The sequence below is a fragment of the Thalassophryne amazonica genome, chromosome 20 (assembly GCF_902500255.1).
Source record: "Thalassophryne amazonica chromosome 20, fThaAma1.1, whole genome shotgun sequence".
NCBI classification, from domain to species: Eukaryota; Metazoa; Chordata; class Actinopteri; order Batrachoidiformes; family Batrachoididae; genus Thalassophryne; species Thalassophryne amazonica.
In genome coordinates, this window is record NC_047122.1 from 2,501,722 (window position 1) to 2,520,377 (window position 18,656).

Sequence of the window (18,656 nt, forward strand, 5' to 3'; positions counted from 1 at the left end):
AATCCATCCCACCTCACAGGTGTGGCATATGAAGATGCTGATTTGACAGCATGATTATTGCACAGGTGTGCCTTAGGCTGGCCACAATAAAAGGCCACTTTGAAATGTGCAGTTATCACACAGCACAATGCCACAGATGTCAAGTTCTGAGGGAGCGTGCAATTAGCATGCTGACTGCAGGAATCAATCAATCAATCAATTTTTTTATATAGCGCCAAATCACAACAAACAGTTGCCCCAAGGCGCTTTATATTGTAAGGTAAGGCCATACAATAATTATGTAAAACCCCAACGGTCAAAACGACCCCCTGTGAGCAAGCACTTGGCTACAGTGGGAAGGAAAAACTCCCTTTTAACAGGAAGAAACCTCCAGCAGAACCAGGCTCAGGGAGGGGCAGTCTTCTGCTGGGACTGGTTGGGGCTGAGGGAGAGAACCAGGAAAAAGACATGCTGTGGAGGGGAGCAGAGATCGATCACTAATGATTAAATGCAGAGTGGTGCATACAGAGCAAAAAGAGAAAGAAACAGTGCATCATGGGAACCCCCCAGCAGTCTACATCTATAGCAGCATAACTAAGGGATGGTTCAGGGTCACCTTATCCAGCCCTAACTATAAGCTTTAGCAAAAAGGAAAGTTTTAAGCCTAATCTTAAAAGTAGAGAGGGTGTCTGTCTCCCTGATCTGAATTGGGAGCTGGTTCCACAGGAGAGGAGCCACAATGTCCACAAGAGCTGTTGCCCGTGAACTGAATAAGCCATCTGCAAAGACCTTTCAGAGAATTTGGCAGTACATCCAACCGGCATCACAACCGCAGACCACATGTAACCACCAGTGATGCCGGTAATGCGTTACTCTAATCTGACCACTTTTTTTGTAACGAGTAATCTAACATGTTAATCTTTCCAAATCAGTAATCAGATTAAAGTTACTTCTCCAAGTCACTGTGCGTTACTATTATTTTAGTATTGTGGGTCGATAGCAGCATTAAACTTGGTCCGTGGGCAGGGGGGTCGGGGTTCGACTGAACTGCCCACTTTAAATGAGCTGTGAGCTTTTCATACGACTCGTCCTCACCTCTTAAAGCGCGGTGACAACAGCACACCTGCACTGAGCTTTACAAAGACATTTTTATGCTTTTTTTCTCCTTTATTCAGAATTCTGAGCTGAGCCGCTCCGTATCTGCTCGTTAAAAACAGCTGATCCTCCGCGACGCGTCAACAACTAACACTATTTTCCACTCAAATGCACCTAAACTCTCTGAGGACCACGTGATGTGAAAACGCAATAAAACTTTCTTACCTGTAAATCTGGTCCTGTTTTCTGCATAAATAAATGTTATCCATTCTTTGTGCTCAAATGCCAAAGCAGGGGCGAATCCAGATGGAATGGGGGCGTGGGGCAGGGATGTGCCCCCCCATAACACCCCTAGATTAAAGGTCCAGTTTTGAAGCCTTTTTTTTTTTACTACAACTACTAAAACTATTTATAATAATAATAATTTCGACAAGTAAAATGTTTAGAGAGAATTTAAATGTTAGAAAAATGTTAGAAAGAATTTAATAGTTATATTTATAAACAATGTAGGTTAGAAATTGCAAGTTTTACTGTTACAGTGCTGTCAACAGTTAAATATGAGGTCAAGAAAGACGTCTTTATTTTACTTTTTATAAAACAAGTATTTATTTTCATTGAAGTCAAGAAAGGGTGACTATAAAGTGAGTTTTGGCAAAACAAGTATCATTGTCATGTTGAGGTGGCAGAGGGTTGTTGTCGGCAGCTGGGGAAAGTAACTAAAAAAGTAACTAGTAATCTAACTTAGTTACTTTTACAATTGAGTAATCAGTAAAGTAACTAAGTTACTTTTTCAAGGAGCAATCAGTAATTGGATTACTTTTTCAAAGTAACTGTGGCAACACTGCTAACCACACCAGCCCAGAACCTCCACATCCAGCATGTTCACCTTCAAGATCTTCTGAGACCAGGCACCCGGACAGCTGCTGCAACAACCGGTTTGCAGAACCAAAGAATTTCTGCACAACCTGTAAGATGCTCCTCGTCCTCATCGGGGTCTCGCCCTGACTGCAGTTAATCGTCGTAACCAACCTGCGTGGGCAAATGCTCACATTTGACGAAGTCTGGCTGCTGATCAACTCTATGCAAAGGAGACGTGTTGCACTGCATGAGGCAAATGGTGGTCACACCAGATACCAGATACTGACTGGTTTTCTGACCTCTCCCCAGACACCCCCCGCCCCCAATAAAGCAAAACTGCACATTTCAAAGTGGCCTTTTATTGCAGCCAGTTTAAGGCACACCTGTGCAATAATCATGCTGTCTAATCAGCATCTTGATCTGCCACACCTAGGAGGTGGGATGGATTATCTCGGCAAAGGAGGAGTGCTCACTAACACAGATTACAAGAGATTTGAACAATATTTGAGAGAAATCAGTCTTTTGTGTATATAGAAAATGTTTCAGATCTTCGAGTTCAGCTCATGAAAAATGGGAGCAAAAACAAAAGCGTTGCGTTTATATTTTTGCTGAGTGTAAATAAAAATCACACACGCACTGTTTCAATATAGATGACTGACTGTGCCCTGCTGGAATGGCGTGTAAGTCCAGAATGTAATTATCAACATCCATTGTTCAGTGTTGTTAGCTAATATCCATAGTGTATATAAAAATATTAGTCCCATCAACATTCCATTGTGGCGGCAGTCTTCCTCGACCCAAATTTTGTAAGCATACCAAACGGCATTTGTCAGCTCTCCACAGTGTCGATGATCGATGTTATACAACCCCTGGCAAAAACTATGGAATCACCCTGTAAATTTTCATCCCCAAAACTAACACCTGCATCAAATCAGATCTGCTCGTTAGTCTGCATCTAAAAAGGAGTGATCACACCTTGGAGAGCTGTTGCACCAAGTGGACTGACATGAATCATGGCTCCAACACTAGAGATGTCAATTGAAACAAAGGAGAGGATTATCAAACTCTTAAAAGAGGGTAAATCATCACGCAATGTTGCAAAAGATGTTGGTTGTTCACAGTCAGCTGTGTTTAAACTCTGGACCAAATACAAACAACATGGAAAGGTTGTTAAAGGCAAACATACTGGTAGACCAAGGAAGACATCAAAGAGTCAAGACAGAAAACTTAAAGCAATATGTCTCAAAAATCGAAAATGCACAACAAAACAAATGAGGAATGAATGGGAGGAAACTGGAGGCAACGTCTGTGACCGAACTGTAAGAAACCGCCTAAAGGAAATGGGATTTACATACAGAAAAGCTAAACGAAAGCCATCATTAACACCTAAACAGAAAGAAACAAGGTTACAATGGGCTATGGAAAAGCAACCGTGGACTGTGGATGACTGGATGAAAGTCATATTCAGTGATGAATCTCAAATCTGCATTGGACAAGGTGATGATGCTGGAACTTTTGTTTGGTGTCGTTCCAATGAGATTTATAAAGATGACTGCCTGAAGAGAACATGTAAATTTCCACAGTCATTGATGATATGGGGCTGCATGTCAGGTAAATGCACTGGGGAGATGGCTGTCATTACATCATCAATAAATGCACAAGTTTACATTGATATTTTGGACACTTTTCTTATCCCATCAATTGAAAGGATGTTTGGGGATGATGAAATCATTTTTCAAGATGATAATGCATCTTGCCATACAGCAAAAACTGTGAAAACATTCCTTGCAAAAAGACACATAGGGTCAATGTCATGGCCTGCAAATAGTCCGGATCTTAATCCAATTGAAAATCTTTGGTGGAAGTTGAAGAAAATGGTCCATGACAAGGCTCCAGCTGCAAAGGTGATCTGGCAACAGCAATCAGAGAAAGTTGGAGCCAGATTGATGAAGAGTACTGTTTGTCACTCATTAAGTCCATGCTTCAGAGACTGCAAGCTGTTATAAAAGCCAGAGGTTGTGCAACAAAATACTAGTGATGTGTTGGAGCGTTCTTTTGTTTTTCATGATTCCATCATTTTTTCCTCAGAATTGAGTGATTCCATATTTTATTCCCTCTGCTTGGTCTAAAAAAGTAACCGTTACTGACTGTCACAATTTTTTTTCCTGATTTCTTATAGTGTTTCTTAAAGCCAGAAAGTTGCCATTTGAAATGACTTTAGTTTTGTGTCATGTCTGTGATCTGCTTTTTTTCTACAAAATTAAACAACTGAATGAACATCCTCCGAGGCCGGTGATTCCATAATTATTGCCAGGGGTTGTACACATGCACGCAGCCACTTCTCTTTTAATGTATTGCATGAAAGAACAAAAATCGAGCCAGAGCTTTTTGTCTTTCTGCATTCTGGTGCAAGCAAGTCCTATTTATTTTTTTACACACCCACAAACTTGTCACTCTTGGTAACTGTAACATGACACTTAACTAAACTGAACAAACTAACTGAAGTACAAAACACAATAAATCAATAACAACACTGTTAAACTGACATGAACCACAATAGCAACATATAAAACCACAAAACCCCAAACTCCTATTGTGCACTGTAGCACAACATCCATTGTTCACTATTGTTAGCTAATATCTCTAATTTCTCCAAAAAATATTAGTCCTATCATCAACTTTTCGTTTTCTCATCATTCATCCTTGACCCAAAATACATAAACATACCAAACGGCAAATGTCAGCTCTCCACAGTTTCTCTGTGATCAAAGCCATACACAAGCACGTATGCACACAGAGGCCACTTGGCTATTAGAATATAGACACTGTTTTAGATCACATACAAAAAGTACAACAAGGGAAACTCCCGTGCTTTACATGTGATACCGATTCATGCAAGTGATGTGGAAATAATAAAATATCCTGTATGGTGTGGCCTTGTTCAATTTTGTCCATGTTTAATCCCGAGTGGCTCAAAACTGTTTGAATGAAACACTTATTACCTTGAGTTTGACCTTTCCAGGTTACAGAGATGTTGTAATCAATAGAAAGATGACATATGGCTTCTGACAAGTGTTTCATAGTAACCTTCAGTGTCTGTGTATCCAAATCCTCAAACAGCCAGTGGATATATAATAAACAATGCATGTGATGTTAACTTTGAAATTACTTTTCTCAAAATCACTTTGTCCCCATCCCCACCCCCATTCCACCACATTTGGTCCAAATCAGATCAACACTCACGTAATCCTGCTAACAGACAGACAAATAAATAAATAAACACCAATGATTTTATTACATTCTTGGTGTACATAATAAGTTTCCTGGAGTTAGAGTAGAACAGTGAGTCGTGGGGGGGCAGCTATTCATTTGTTTTCTGGGGGGGGGCGGGGGGGTGTCACTCTCCCACACTTTGAAAACCCCTGTAGTTGAATGAAAAACATAATTTAAGCTCTAAAAGGTGGGTTTGTTGACTAACAAGAATAAACATACCATCTGCCAGTCATTCTCCACCTTTCTGAAGACAGACTGTTTTGTCCACACGCACTGATCCCATCGCTGAATCACCTCACGGTTGCTGGATAATCGACAGTACTCATCTTTGGTGGCACTGTAGTGCACGTGTAGTAACCGGTCTTGCTTCTCTTCCTTCGTAGGAATAAACACATAACCTTTGACCTGAAAGCAACACACACACACTTTGACTCAGACAGACTGATGCACCAGGGTGCCTCAGTGTAAATAACACAAACTGATTCTCCAGCAACGTTTTGAAAAACCAACACAAAACAACAGCAATCAGAGATTTCGCACGTCCGCTAATCTGGATCCGGATCACCTTCAAAATTCAGTGGAGTCTTCCATGGCTTAATATGTCTCTGTGTTGCAAATTTGGTGAGAATCTGTGTAGCAGTTTTGATGTAATCCTTCTAAGAGTAATCCTTCAAAGCCTATATAACAGGGGTCACAAAACCTTGTTCCTGGAGGGCACCTGGCCTGCCGGTTTCTAACTCTCCCTGATCCACTCCCAGGCAATTAACTCTATCAGGTGTGCTCAGCCAATCAACAGCTGGAAGACACCACTTTAATAAAAACAGGCGTGACTTGAGGAGGTTGACATGGAAAACATTACAGGGCGGGGCTCTCCAGGAACGAGGTTGGTGACCCCTGAGATACAGATTTGAACAAAAGCTCATAATGGTCAGTAATTGTGACTGACTGATGATGAAGACACAAAGTAGGGGTGGTTTTAATGTGAAGTTAGGTACTGCTGTCATTCTATGTCTAGATATCATCTTGTCATGATAATAAATGGCTTGGTAGGATCAGAGATTCTACTAGTAGAGCCTTCGATCGGAGTCTCTAGTAGAGTCTCCGATTCTGCCAGTAGATTCTCAGATTGAAGCCTCTACTAGTACAGTTTCCTACCAAATCGCAGATTCTACTTTGACATATACACAGCGTAACTTGACATGGAAAAATGGGGTACTGTTTTGTTTTCGGCTGCAATCACGAAGCAGTGTGTGTGTTTTTTGTTTGTTTGTTTGTTTTTTTTCAGTTCCCAGCAGAGAAATGAAGACGAGGCAAATGGGAGACGTCGTGTCAGTAAAGCCCCCTCACACATAGCAAGAATGTGCAGGAACCAGGCTGAAACGGTATAAACTGTCACAATCGGACGCAGTCGGGAGGGAAAGAGGCGTGGCCAGCTGTGTCAGAACGCATCCAGATTACCTCGTCCACACCTGCACGATGGCATCCAAAGCATATGTGACCCACAGGTAATTGATACAGACTGCCGTCAGATGGCCATAAAAGGCGCTGAAGACTGCCCGATATCCAAATGTCTAGACTGCAAACATGAGACCGGAGTGGGAGGGAGCTCTGTGTCCTCCCTTTGCACAGGCCCTGCCGGTACTGGACACCGGAGTACAACCAACGTATGGACAGGACTCACACCATATGTGTCAAGTTGCATCTGATCCATGGTGTGACTGTTTGCCCACTGCCAGCAAACTTTCAGCAAAGGTGTCCAGTGGCACGCATGCAAGTGCACACTCTTAGTGGCTCATGCAGTCGTTATGAACACACACACACGCACACAGTTGAGTGATCATTCCATCCCCGTGCGTGTGCACAGGACACGGGGCACGTACACGCGTGCCACTGGACACCTTTGCTGAAAGTTTGCAGCAGTCACACCATGCATCAGATGCAGCCTTTCCAGCAAGCGTTAATTTCTTTTTTGCTCACTTCAGCAGCACAACGCAAGTCTCTACATCGTGATGTCGGTTGGACTATCACATGGGATTTCTTTTTTGTGTGGTTATTTGCAGCACACAGCAGCGTGGTGAGAGGCTTTTCACTACAGGCTGTGGTTTAGATCCTGTGCGCTCTGCACTGTCCTGGTTTCATGCTGGAGGTGAGTTTCATGTTTAATGATGTCATGGCCTGGTGATACAGTTCCACATCACACCTCCTATAGAGTTTAGATGGTGATCAGATAATATGTATATTACAGAAGTGAGATCTGTTCAGCTCCGTGCTTGACATGTACTATGACGCATTACTACTCATGAGACCACGAAGAGACGCAGTGGCACACGGTACTTTTGGTCATACCCACTGTACATGATGAATAAAGTAAGTAAGTAAGTAATGTCTGATGGATCTCAGAGCTCAATCAACTGTGATGAGATCATTTCAGATGCTGTACTGATGCCATCAGAATATGTAGGCTGTGATGAGATGACACAAAAACTGCATATAAACCTCCGTCAGATATGCCTCCCATCTTGATGGTGCCAAGAGTGTTTTGAACACATACAACACACTTGGGACAGCTGAGCGAATGGGACCAAATACGTAGATGCTTACAGGCTGCCATCTGTTGGTCTTCAGACCGCACCTCAATATTTAGGTGTTAGTGTGAGCCTACACAGCTAACCAGAGTAGCTCTGTTCTCTCACCTGCAAAACCATCTCGACATGTTTGTGCTCCGGGTCATAATCAAGTCGCAACACATGTCCATTTTCCCACGCATCTTCACTTTTTCTTTGCATTTTCACTTTGTTGCGTGTAATTTGCTCAAAAATGCAGAGAAAGTGCGTGTTTTTTTCACTCAGAAGTATAGAAATGATGTCATATGTGTCACATATATAATATGTGTCATATTTTACCCTTTTAGCACTCACACTCAAATGAGACTGCGGTGCCCAACTGTTCCTTAACATGTACCTGTAGAGAAGGTCTTTCTTCAGATCGTCCAACTTCCCCTCGTGCTATTCTCCAGGCCAGAGAGCCAGAGTTGCGACCGCCCAGCTCGCCTGGTTTTGGTTTCTTGGGAGAAATAAACTCCACCAGCTCGACAAGCAGACGTTCCATCAGCTCCTTCTTCCTGCCTGGACTGAGGCACTGCTGCCTCTTCAGAATCACAGCAGACAAGAGGAAGTGTGCACCAGTGTCATTGTTTGTAACTTCACGACCAATATGATGACCAACAGATAGATATGTGCTTAGCAAATTGTTGGAGAAGGTTCAAAGATGATTCAGTCTGTCTGGACCACTTAGACATCCACATCCCTCTTACTACAACAAACTGTTTCCTCGACAACACTCCCTCTAAATTGGATTGGCTATTTAAGATGCAACAATTTCCCAACTGCCCCTCTGCCATGTCACTGCTGCTGCTTTGCCCCGCCTCCAACCCAGCATCCACCAGTGGGCTCCGATCGAGGAGAAAATGTGTCTAATCATCACTCCCTCACAGCTGAAGCAAACACAGGAGCAGAGTGATGATGATCGGAGCCCATCTGCCAAATTCAAAACTACATGCTGCCGTTGCAATAAATATTCTTCTTCTACAGGAGTTGTCTGACTGAAATTCTCAAACTGAGAATTAGTCTGGCTGTGTCAAGCTAAGGTGCAGCAGCATGGATTCTAGCATTTCCATGACTCTTGATTTTAAATCGTCAGATTTGCAAAAATTCATTTTTCTTTGGGGGGGGGGGGGGGGGGGGGGGCAGACCTTTAAAAAAAAAAAAAAATCAGTTCTCATTCTGAACAAACCCTCACAGTGTGAGCAGTGCCAACACTTACCGAGGAATTGAGTCCATTAATGGTGTGCAGCAGCCATGCCTCCTGAACCTGGCTACGCCTCGACAAAACGTCTGGATGGCTGCAGGAATACCGCCAGGTCACATCAACCACCTGCACCACACACACACAAAGTTTACGCACCCGACAAGTTTGATTAACATGTAGCTTTTTTAAATAAGCACCCTAACAGATGTATTTATGACACTAATCTGTCTGAAGGACAGAGTACTGGGAGGTTCTGAATTAGATTGTGTCAAGTGTCTACAGATGAATGTTAACAGTAGGCAGTTATTAAATTTTGCCTTAAGTTACAGATGAAATGCATAAATTACACACAAAAGTGCAATTTTCTTGCCTTGAAGATTTTGGACCAGAATTATTTTTCATTCAAGAAAACTTTAGAAGATCTGCTACCACAGAGTGAAGGTGAACTATAGTCCAAGCAGTTTAGGAGGTTTTGCAATTACGAGAGACTAATAGACATGTGCACAAGGTGCGCTCTAGCATGGGAGGGTACAACCAGCTGTAAGTAAGTGAATGGAATCCTTCACTTCAATGGAACGCTCACAGCGTTCTCAAACAAGCGCAGCGAGCTTTGTCAGATCCTTCCCACATCCTCTATCCTGAGTATGAACTCCTACCGTCTGGTAGGCGATACAGAGTCCCTCAGTGCAAATTGAATCACTTTAAAAACTCATTTGTGCCCACATCAATTAGAGTCTTAAATATGGTTCCTGGGATAGGTAGTAGGATTGTGCGTTAATGACATGGTGGCATTGTTATTTTAGTGTTATTTATTCACTGTTAGTATTTCCCTTAACCATATGTGGGAGATGGCTGTGCAATAGGGGTATGTGTTTTTAGGGACATGTGCAATATGCACGAGTTATTTATGTGAGACTGCTGTGTAATACGGGTATGTGCAATTTGGATATGTGTATTAGGGATGTGCAATATGTATGATTGATGTGTGTATTAAGTTATGTAATATGTATGAGTCCTGTAATTATGTCATGGCAGTTTACTTTTTACTTGTGCAGCTCTTGGAGTCCAAGACAAATTTCCCGGAAGAGACAATAAAGTGTATTGTATCATATCGTACTCAGTTTGTCTCACCTGATCCTTTGAGAAAGCCAGAACATAAGCCAGCTTCTTTCCCCATCCGACCTCATACAGCAGAGGTTTATCACACACATTTTCACACGAGTCACAGTGCAGCCACCGGCGCTGAGAGGCCGAGTAAACCTCCGTCCACACGTGGTCTGAAATGGCACACAGCAGTGGTTTTCATACACTTTCTGGTGTCAGAAAATAACATGACAATTACAGGTTTTGAAAGTCAGTTCCAGCTGTGCTTATCAAGGGCAGGTTTTGAAACCATTCATTGTGGATGATTTTTATTCTTCAAGTGTTGAACGTGGCACACAGAGATCATTTCTTCTCCTGCTGGAAAAATGTACTCAGAGCCAAAACTGACTGTATCTCAAACTTAAGGCTGGCGTGTCAGGGACAGGTGTAGATAAATTTACATTCCTTCTGTAGATCAAACCAAATAATTCATTCAATTCATTAATGAGCTATCTCAGGTATCACTTCCTGTTCCGGAGCACAGCGGTGTTTTTCTGTATCTGTTAGCTGTTTAATCTGCGCAGTTAGATTGATCTAGTTATCTAGATTATGATTTGTTTCACAGTGTAATCTTCACGTGCTTTAACTAAAGCACTCCCTATGCTGAATCACCTCTAAATTATTTACACATTATTCACTTCGTGTGTTTTTAGGAATCCGCTAGCTTAGTGTAGCTACTAGCTCTTAGCCGGTTTAGCATGGCGGCTTCTCCTGTCTCTCCCGCACTTTTCTGCTCTGGGTGTGAAATGTTTAGTTATTCCTCGGCCTCCTTTAGCAGTAACGGTACTTGTAATAAGTGTAGCTTATTCGTAGCTTTGGAGGCCAGGCTGGGCGAATTGGAGACTCGGCTCCGCACCTTGGAAAATCCTACAGCTAGCCAGGCACCTGTAGTCGGTGCGGACCAAGGTAGCTTAGCCGCCGTTAGTTCCCCTCCGGCAGATCCCGAGCAGCCGGGAAAGCAGGCCGACTGGGTGACTGTGAGGAGGAAGCGTAGCCCTAAACAGAAGCCCCGTGTACACCGCCAACCTGTTCACATTTCTAACCGTTTTTCCCCACTCTGCGACACACCCGCCGAGGATCAAACTCTGGTTATTGGCGACTCTGTTTTGAGAAATGTGAAGTTAGCGACACCAGCAACCATAGTCAATTGTCTTCCGGGGGCCAGAGCAGGCGACATTGAAGGAAATTTGAAACTGCTGGCTAAGGCTAAGCGTAAATTTGGTAAGATTGTAATTCACGTCGGCAGTAATGACACCCGGTTACGCCAATCGGAGGTCACTAAAATTAACATTAAATCGGTGTGTAACTTTGCAAAAACAATGTCGGACTCTGTAGTTTTCTCTGGGCCCCTCCCCAATCAGACCGGGAGTGACATGTTTAGCCGCATGTTCTCCTTGAATTGCTGGCTGTCTGAGTGGTGTCCAAAAAATGAGGTGGGCTTCATAGATAATTGGCAAAGCTTCTGGGGAAAACCTGGTCTTGTTAGGAGAGACGGCATCCATCCCACTTTGGATGGAGCAGCTATCATTTCTAGAAATCTGGCCAATTTTCTTAAATCCTCCAAACCGTGACTATCCAGGGTTGGGACCAGGAAGCAGAGTTGTAGTCTTACACACCTCTCTGCAGCTTCTCTCCCCCTGCCATCCCCTCATTACCCCATCCCCGTAGAGACGGTGCCTGCTCCCAGACCACCAACAACCAGCAAAAATCTATTTAAGCATAAAAATTCAAAAAGAAAAAATAATATAGCACCTTCAACTGCACCACAGACTAAAACAGTTAAATGTGGTCTATTAAACATTAGGTCTCTCTCTTCTAAGTCCCTGTTGGTAAATGATATAATAATTGATCAACATATTGATTTATTCTGCCTTACAGAAACCTGGTTACAGCAGGATGAATATGTTAGTTTAAATGAGTCAACACCCCCGAGTCACACTAACTGTCAGAATGCTCGTAGCACGGGCCGAGGAGGAGGATTAGCAGCAATCTTCCATTCCAGCTTATTAATTAATCAAAAACCCAGACAGAGCTTTAATTCATTTGAAAGCTTGTCTCTTAGTCTTGTCCATCCAAATTGGAAGTCCCAAAAACCAGTTTTATTTGTTATTATCTATCGTCCACCTGGTCGTTACTGTGAGTTTCTCTGTGAATTGTCAGACCTTTTGTCTGACTTAGTGCTTAGCTCAGATAAGATAATTATAGTGGGCGATTTTAACATCCACACAGATGCTGAGAATGACAGCCTCAACACTGCATTTAATCTATTATTAGACTCTATTGGCTTTGCTCAAAAAGTAAATGAGTCCACCCAATACGTTAATCATATCTTAGATCTTGTTCTGACTTATGGTATGGAAATAGAAGACTTAACAGTATTCCCTGAAAACTCCCTTCTGTCTGATCATTTCTTAATAACATTTACATTTACTCTGACGGACTACCCAGCAGTGGGGAATAAGTTTCATTACACTAGAAGTCTTTCAGAAAGCGCTGTAACTAGGTTTAAGGATATGATTCCTTCTTTATGTTCTCTAATGCCATATACCAACACAGTGCAGAGTAGCTACCTAAACTCTGTAAGGGAGATAGAGTATCTCGTCAATAGTTTTACATCCTCATTGAAGACAACTTTGGATGCTGTAGCTCCTCTGAAAAAGAGAGCTTTAAATCAGAAGTGCCTGACTCCGTGGTATAACTCACAAACTCGCAGCTTAAAGCAGATAACCCGTAAGTTGGAGAGGAAATGGCGTCTCACTAATTTAGAAGATCTTCACTTAGCCTGGAAAAAGAGTCTGTTGCTCTATAAAAAAGCCCTCTGTAAAGCTAGGACATCTTTCTACTCATCACTAATTGAAGAAAATAAGAACAACCCCAGGTTTCTTTTCAGCACTGTAGCCAGGCTGACAAAGAGTCAGAGCTCTATTGAGCTGAGTATTCCATTAACTTTAACTAGTAATGACTTCATGACTTTCTTTGCTAACAAAATTTTAACTATTAGAGAAAAAATTACTCATAACCATCTCAAAGACGTATCGTTATCTTTGGCTGCTTTCAGCGATGCCGGTATTTGGTTAGACTCTTTCTCTCCGATTGTTCTGTCTGAGTTATTTTCATTAGTTACTTCATCCAAACCATCAACATGTTTATTAGACCCCATTCCTACCAGACTGCTCAAGGAAGCCCTACCATTATTTAATGCTTCGATCTTAAATATGATCAATCTATCTTTATTAGTTGGCTATGTACCACAGGCTTTTAAGGTGGCAGTAATTAAACCATTACTTAAAAAGCCATCACTTGACCCAGCTATCTTAGCTAATTATAGGCCAATCTCCAACCTTCCTTTTCTCTCAAAAATTCTTGAAAGGGTAGTTGTAAAACAGCTAACTGATCATCTGCAGAGGAATGGTCTATTTGAAGAGTTTCAGTCAGGTTTTAGAATTCATCATAGTACAGAAACAGCATTAGTGAAGGTTACAAATGATCTTCTTATGGCCTCGGACAGTGGACTCGTCTCTGTGCTTGTTCTGTTGGACCTCAGTGTTGCTTTTGATACTGTTGACCATAAAATTTTATTACAGAGATTAGAGCATGCCATAGGTATTAAAGGCACTGCGCTGCGGTGGTTTGAATCATATTTGTCTAATAGATTACAATTTGTTCATGTAAATGGGGAATCTTCTTCACAGACTAAAGTTAATTATGGAGTTCCACAAGGTTCTGTGCTAGGACCAATTTTATTCACTTTATTATTATTTATTCACTTTATAGTATTATTAGACGGCATTGCTTAAATTTTCATTGTTACGCAGATGATACCCAGCTTTATCTATCCATGAAGCCAGAGGACACACACCAATTAGCTAAACTGCAGGATTGTCTTACAGACATAAAGACATGGATGACCTCTAATTTCCTGCTTTTAAACTCAGATAAAACTGAAGTTATTGTACTTGGCCCCACAAATCTTAGAAACATGGTGTCTAACCAGATCCTTACTCTGGATGGCATTACCCTGACCTCTAGTAATACTGTGAGAAATCTTGGAGTCATTTTTGATCAGGATATGTCATTCAAAGCGCATATTAAACAAATATGTAGGATTGCTTTTTGCATTTACGCAATATCTCTAAAATCAGAAAGGTCTTGTCTCAGAGTGATGCTGAAAAACTAATTCATGCATTTATTTCCTCTAGGCTGGACTATTGTAATTCATTATTATCAGGTTGTCCTAAAAGTTCCCTAAAAAGCCTTCAGTTAATTCAAAATGCTGCAGCTAGAGTACTGACGGGGACTAGAAGGAGAGAGCATATCTCACCCATATTGGCCTCTCTTCATTGGCTTCCTGTTAATTCTAGAATAGAATTTAAAATTCTTCTTCTTACTTATAAGGTTTTGAATAATCAGGTCCCATCTTATCTTAGGGACCTCGTAGTACCATATCACCCCAATAGAGCGCTTCGCTCTCAGACTGCAGGCTTACTTGTAGTTCCTAGGGTTTGTAAGAGTAGAATGGGAGGCAGAGCCTTCAGCTTTCAGGCTCCTCTCCTGTGGAACCAGCTCCCAATTCAGATCAGGGAGACAGACACCCTCTCTACTTTTAAGATTAGGCTTAAAACTTTCCTTTTTGCTAAAGCTTATAGTTAGGGCTGGATCAGGTGACCCTGAACCATCCCTTAGTTATGCTGCTATAGACGTAGACTGCTGGGGGGTTCCCATGATGCACTGTTTCTTTCTCTTTTTGCTCTGTATGCACCACTCTGCATTTAATCATTAGTGATCGATCTCTGCTCCCCTCCACAGCATGTCTTTTTCCTGGTTCTCTCCCTCAGCCCCAACCAGTCCCAGCAGAAGACTGCCCCTCCCTGAGCCTGGTTCTGCTGGAGGTTTCTTCCTGTTAAAAGGGAGTTTTTCCTTCCCACTGTAGCCAAGTGCTTGCTCACAGGGGGTCGTTTTGACCGTTGGGGTTTTACATAATTATTGTATGGCCTTGCCTTACAATATAAAGCGCCTTGGGGCAACTGTTTGTTGTGATTTGGCGCTATATAAAAAAATTGATTGATTGATTGATCACGCAGAAAAAGAGAAGTTGGCTGGATGACCATCACCGATTTTCATGAAACTTTCCAGAAGTGAAGAACAATCATAAAAAACTTGGACCCATAACATTTTTTTCACTCCATAAAACATTCTGAACAACTTTAGACAATTTTTCAAATGATCCACTTTTGGCCATGCTTGCCGTCTCTACACTGAAATACGTATAGAGTAAAAAAGCATATTTTGAGAGTTTTTTTTGAAATTCTCAATGTCTGTATTGCTATTCCCTGTGTACTAGAATTTAGGAAATATATTTTTCTAAATGTTTTCAGTGTCTGTAGCGTGGCATAATTACAGTGTAGATTAGCAAAGTGACCTTTTCTGAGGGAATGTCAAATTCTTTAGTTACTGTCTTTAATGAGCTGTCTCAGAGAAAATCACATGGGGGTGGCTGGATGACCAACTCCAATTTTGATGAAATTTTCACCATATACCCTTCAAGAAGATTGATTTAGAATGGCAAAGTTAGTTTTTCCATCAGGTACAATTTTAGTTGAATTTTAGTCAGTTCAAAAGTTGATGTCAAAATGGCCTCAGATTGTTACATTAAAATATAGTAAAAATGGCCAACTTTGACATATCAGTTCTCAATTCTCGACAGGTATATAGAAAAAGTGAGTGTGATTCCTCATACGGGGTGCCAGTGACCTTCAAAACCCAGTCTTTTGTTGCCACTGTCCCAGCTTTTTGAAACGTGTTGCAGGCATCCATTTCAAAATGAGCAAATATTTGCACAAAAACAACAAAGTTTATCAGTTTGAGCATTAAATATCTTGTCTTTGTGGTGTAATCAATTGAATACAGGTTGAAGAGGATTAGAAAATCATTGTATTTTGTTTTTATTTACATTTTACACAACGTCCCAACTCCATTGGAATTGGGGTTATACTTATATTTATTTATATATTAAAATGATTCAAGATGAGGTGTGTTCAGTTGTGTCTGCTGTACCTGAAAAAAAGGTAAAAGATGGTATGTGCACGTGCACGTGCACAAGAAAAACCCAAACTGAAGGTGCACTGTAAAACAGTCACAGGAGGCAGAGCAGAATAAAATTCCTTTTAAAAGGCAAGTAACTGGAAAAGAGAGCAGAGATGCTAGTATAAACGCACACACTCACAACTGCAGCATGTGGTGCACGTGTCCCACGTGATATGACTGTGACACTTGCAGTGTGGACCATGCGTAACAGCGTTTCCACCTTAGAAACTCTTAAGGGCCAAGATACTTTGTGAATAACCTTTATCTTAACTAGGATCAGCTCTTAATTTTAAGGGGAACTCTTCATACTCAGAGGCTTTGTAAATACAGGCACCAGGTTCTAATTAACACAGACAGAGCCACATCTACCATGCATGAACATACCTGTGCTGTCCCAGATGTACCTGGCCTCAAGTCCAAGGGCTCTGCAGCATAGGGTAAAACAGTTGGCCCACTCCCCACAGCGCCCCCTTTTTGTTTCCAGCAGTTTCTCTGGATTATTGTACCTGATTTTGACAAAACATTGAAAACACAAGTGTACAAAAGTGTTGTGTAATGTCCCGCTGACTTGTTACAGGCTGTACTTATTATGTTCATTTATTTAATCATACCCGTGTCTCTAATGTATATGTCACTGTGCAAAATTTCTACATGTGTGTAAGACACATCCATCCTTTTAGTAAGCATGAAAGAAATAAGACCATAAGCAAAAATCCTGCAGTTCCACAGTATTAAGCACATGTCCTGGACACACTGTTACATTATGACTCTTTAACATTTACACAGAAGAAATGAGTCAGTCCCTCTGAAGGACGGGCTCTCGGCACATACCGGGGGAATCGGGTGGAGAGGTGGCAGCACTGACAGAAGTGGTTCTCAACTCTTTGAGCTCCCCAGCGGAGATCCTCAGCGGTGGGACTCAGGGCCTGAGCATGTTGAGTCTGACCCCCACAGCGGCTGCAGGACAGACAGTCCACCCATGAGAAGAAGTCCTGCTTGAACCACTTCAGCAATTCCAACACCAAGAAGTCGTCCTTTCCAAGTTTACATTCTACAGACACAAACCAAAGCATTCCACAGTTACAGCTCAGATAAACAGAGGCCAAGTCCATTCTTATGCATCATTTATAGGACAAGTTCACTTATTCATTTATTTTAAACAACCAAAGTCAATAAAACGTTGTTATCAATCAAATCTTGGGTCATATGAGGGTAATCCCTCTTTTGATGACTTTGTTTTGGAAACAGTGAATGAAAGTTAACGTGCAGCCAACTTAACAAGAGTTAAAAATCCACTGTATGCTCAAACCTAGCAAAAAAACAACACTGTAAACCTATTTTCTAGCTCTATATGCATCAGTGGTACAACAGCTATGACCAGCTTGGAGAGGTTTTTCCCATGTACCAATTTATATCAACTCTACATCAATCTCAGGAAGAAGCTTTGGTCAGTTTGATTGCCTCTGGTTTTGTGCCCAGATCAGACACCTTACTTCATTAATTACACTCGTCAACACATTTTCTTGCATGGAGATTTTCAACGGATTTTGGGTCATTTGGGGGCACTGAATTGAAATTTAAGATATGAAAACATATTTCTCGTCTCAAGCATTGATGCAAAAGCTGCAGTCTCACACACCTATTCAACGCCATAAACAATATCACGGCTCTTGTTCACATGTCGTGAACCTGGTTTATAAACTGCTTTTGAAGCTGCTTTTGTGCAGGAAGAGTGGCATCAAACTCGTGAGTGAATGAGCAACTTTTGCGCAATCCATTAATACGGAACATACAGACTGCAAAAAACATGATGTGATAGAGGAAATCTGGGATCAGATTCAGATTCAGCACCCCAAAATGACCTTAAATCAGTTCTCAAAGTCCGTTAAAGAATTTTTTTTTTTTGACCAATGTAATACAACCCCAGTTCCAATGAAGTTGGGACGTTGTGTGAAATGTAAATAAAAACAGAATACATTGATTTGCAAATCCTCTTCAACCTATATTCAATTGAATACACCACAAAGACAAGATATTTAATGTTCAAACTGATAAACTTTATTGTTTTTGTGCAAATATTTGCTCATTTTGAAATGGATGCCTGCAACACATTTCAAAAAAGCTGGGACGTCGCAACAAAAGACTTGGAAAGTTGATGAATGCTCAAAGAACACCTGTTTGAAACATTCCACAGGTGAACAGGTTAATTGGAAACAGGTGAGTGTCATGATTGGGTATAAAAGGAGCATCCCCAAAAGGCTCAGCTGTTCACAAGCAAAGATGGTGTGAAATCACCACTTTGTGAACAACTGCATGAAAAAAATAGTCCAACAGTTTAAGAATAATGTTTCTCAATGTTCAATTGCAAGGAATTTAGGGATTCTATCATCTAAGGTCCATAATATAATCAGAAGATT

General features: G+C 41.5%; 1 protein-coding gene across 1 annotated transcript in view; it reads right to left on the reverse strand.

Moving 5' to 3' along the window:
* Window positions 1–18,656, reverse strand: part of ngly1 (N-glycanase 1) — a 44,457-nt gene that overhangs the window by 13,716 nt on the left and 12,085 nt on the right. Inside the window, exons 5-10 of the mRNA XM_034161468.1 lie at window positions 17,071–17,290; window positions 16,624–16,745; window positions 10,144–10,289; window positions 9,028–9,138; window positions 8,167–8,352; window positions 5,425–5,610 (exon numbers count right to left, since the gene is read on the reverse strand). Of these exons, the coding sequence (XP_034017359.1) occupies window positions 5,425–5,610; window positions 8,167–8,352; window positions 9,028–9,138; window positions 10,144–10,289; window positions 16,624–16,745; window positions 17,071–17,290 (971 nt within the window). The remainder of the gene's footprint in view (window positions 1–5,424; window positions 5,611–8,166; window positions 8,353–9,027; window positions 9,139–10,143; window positions 10,290–16,623; window positions 16,746–17,070; window positions 17,291–18,656) is intronic.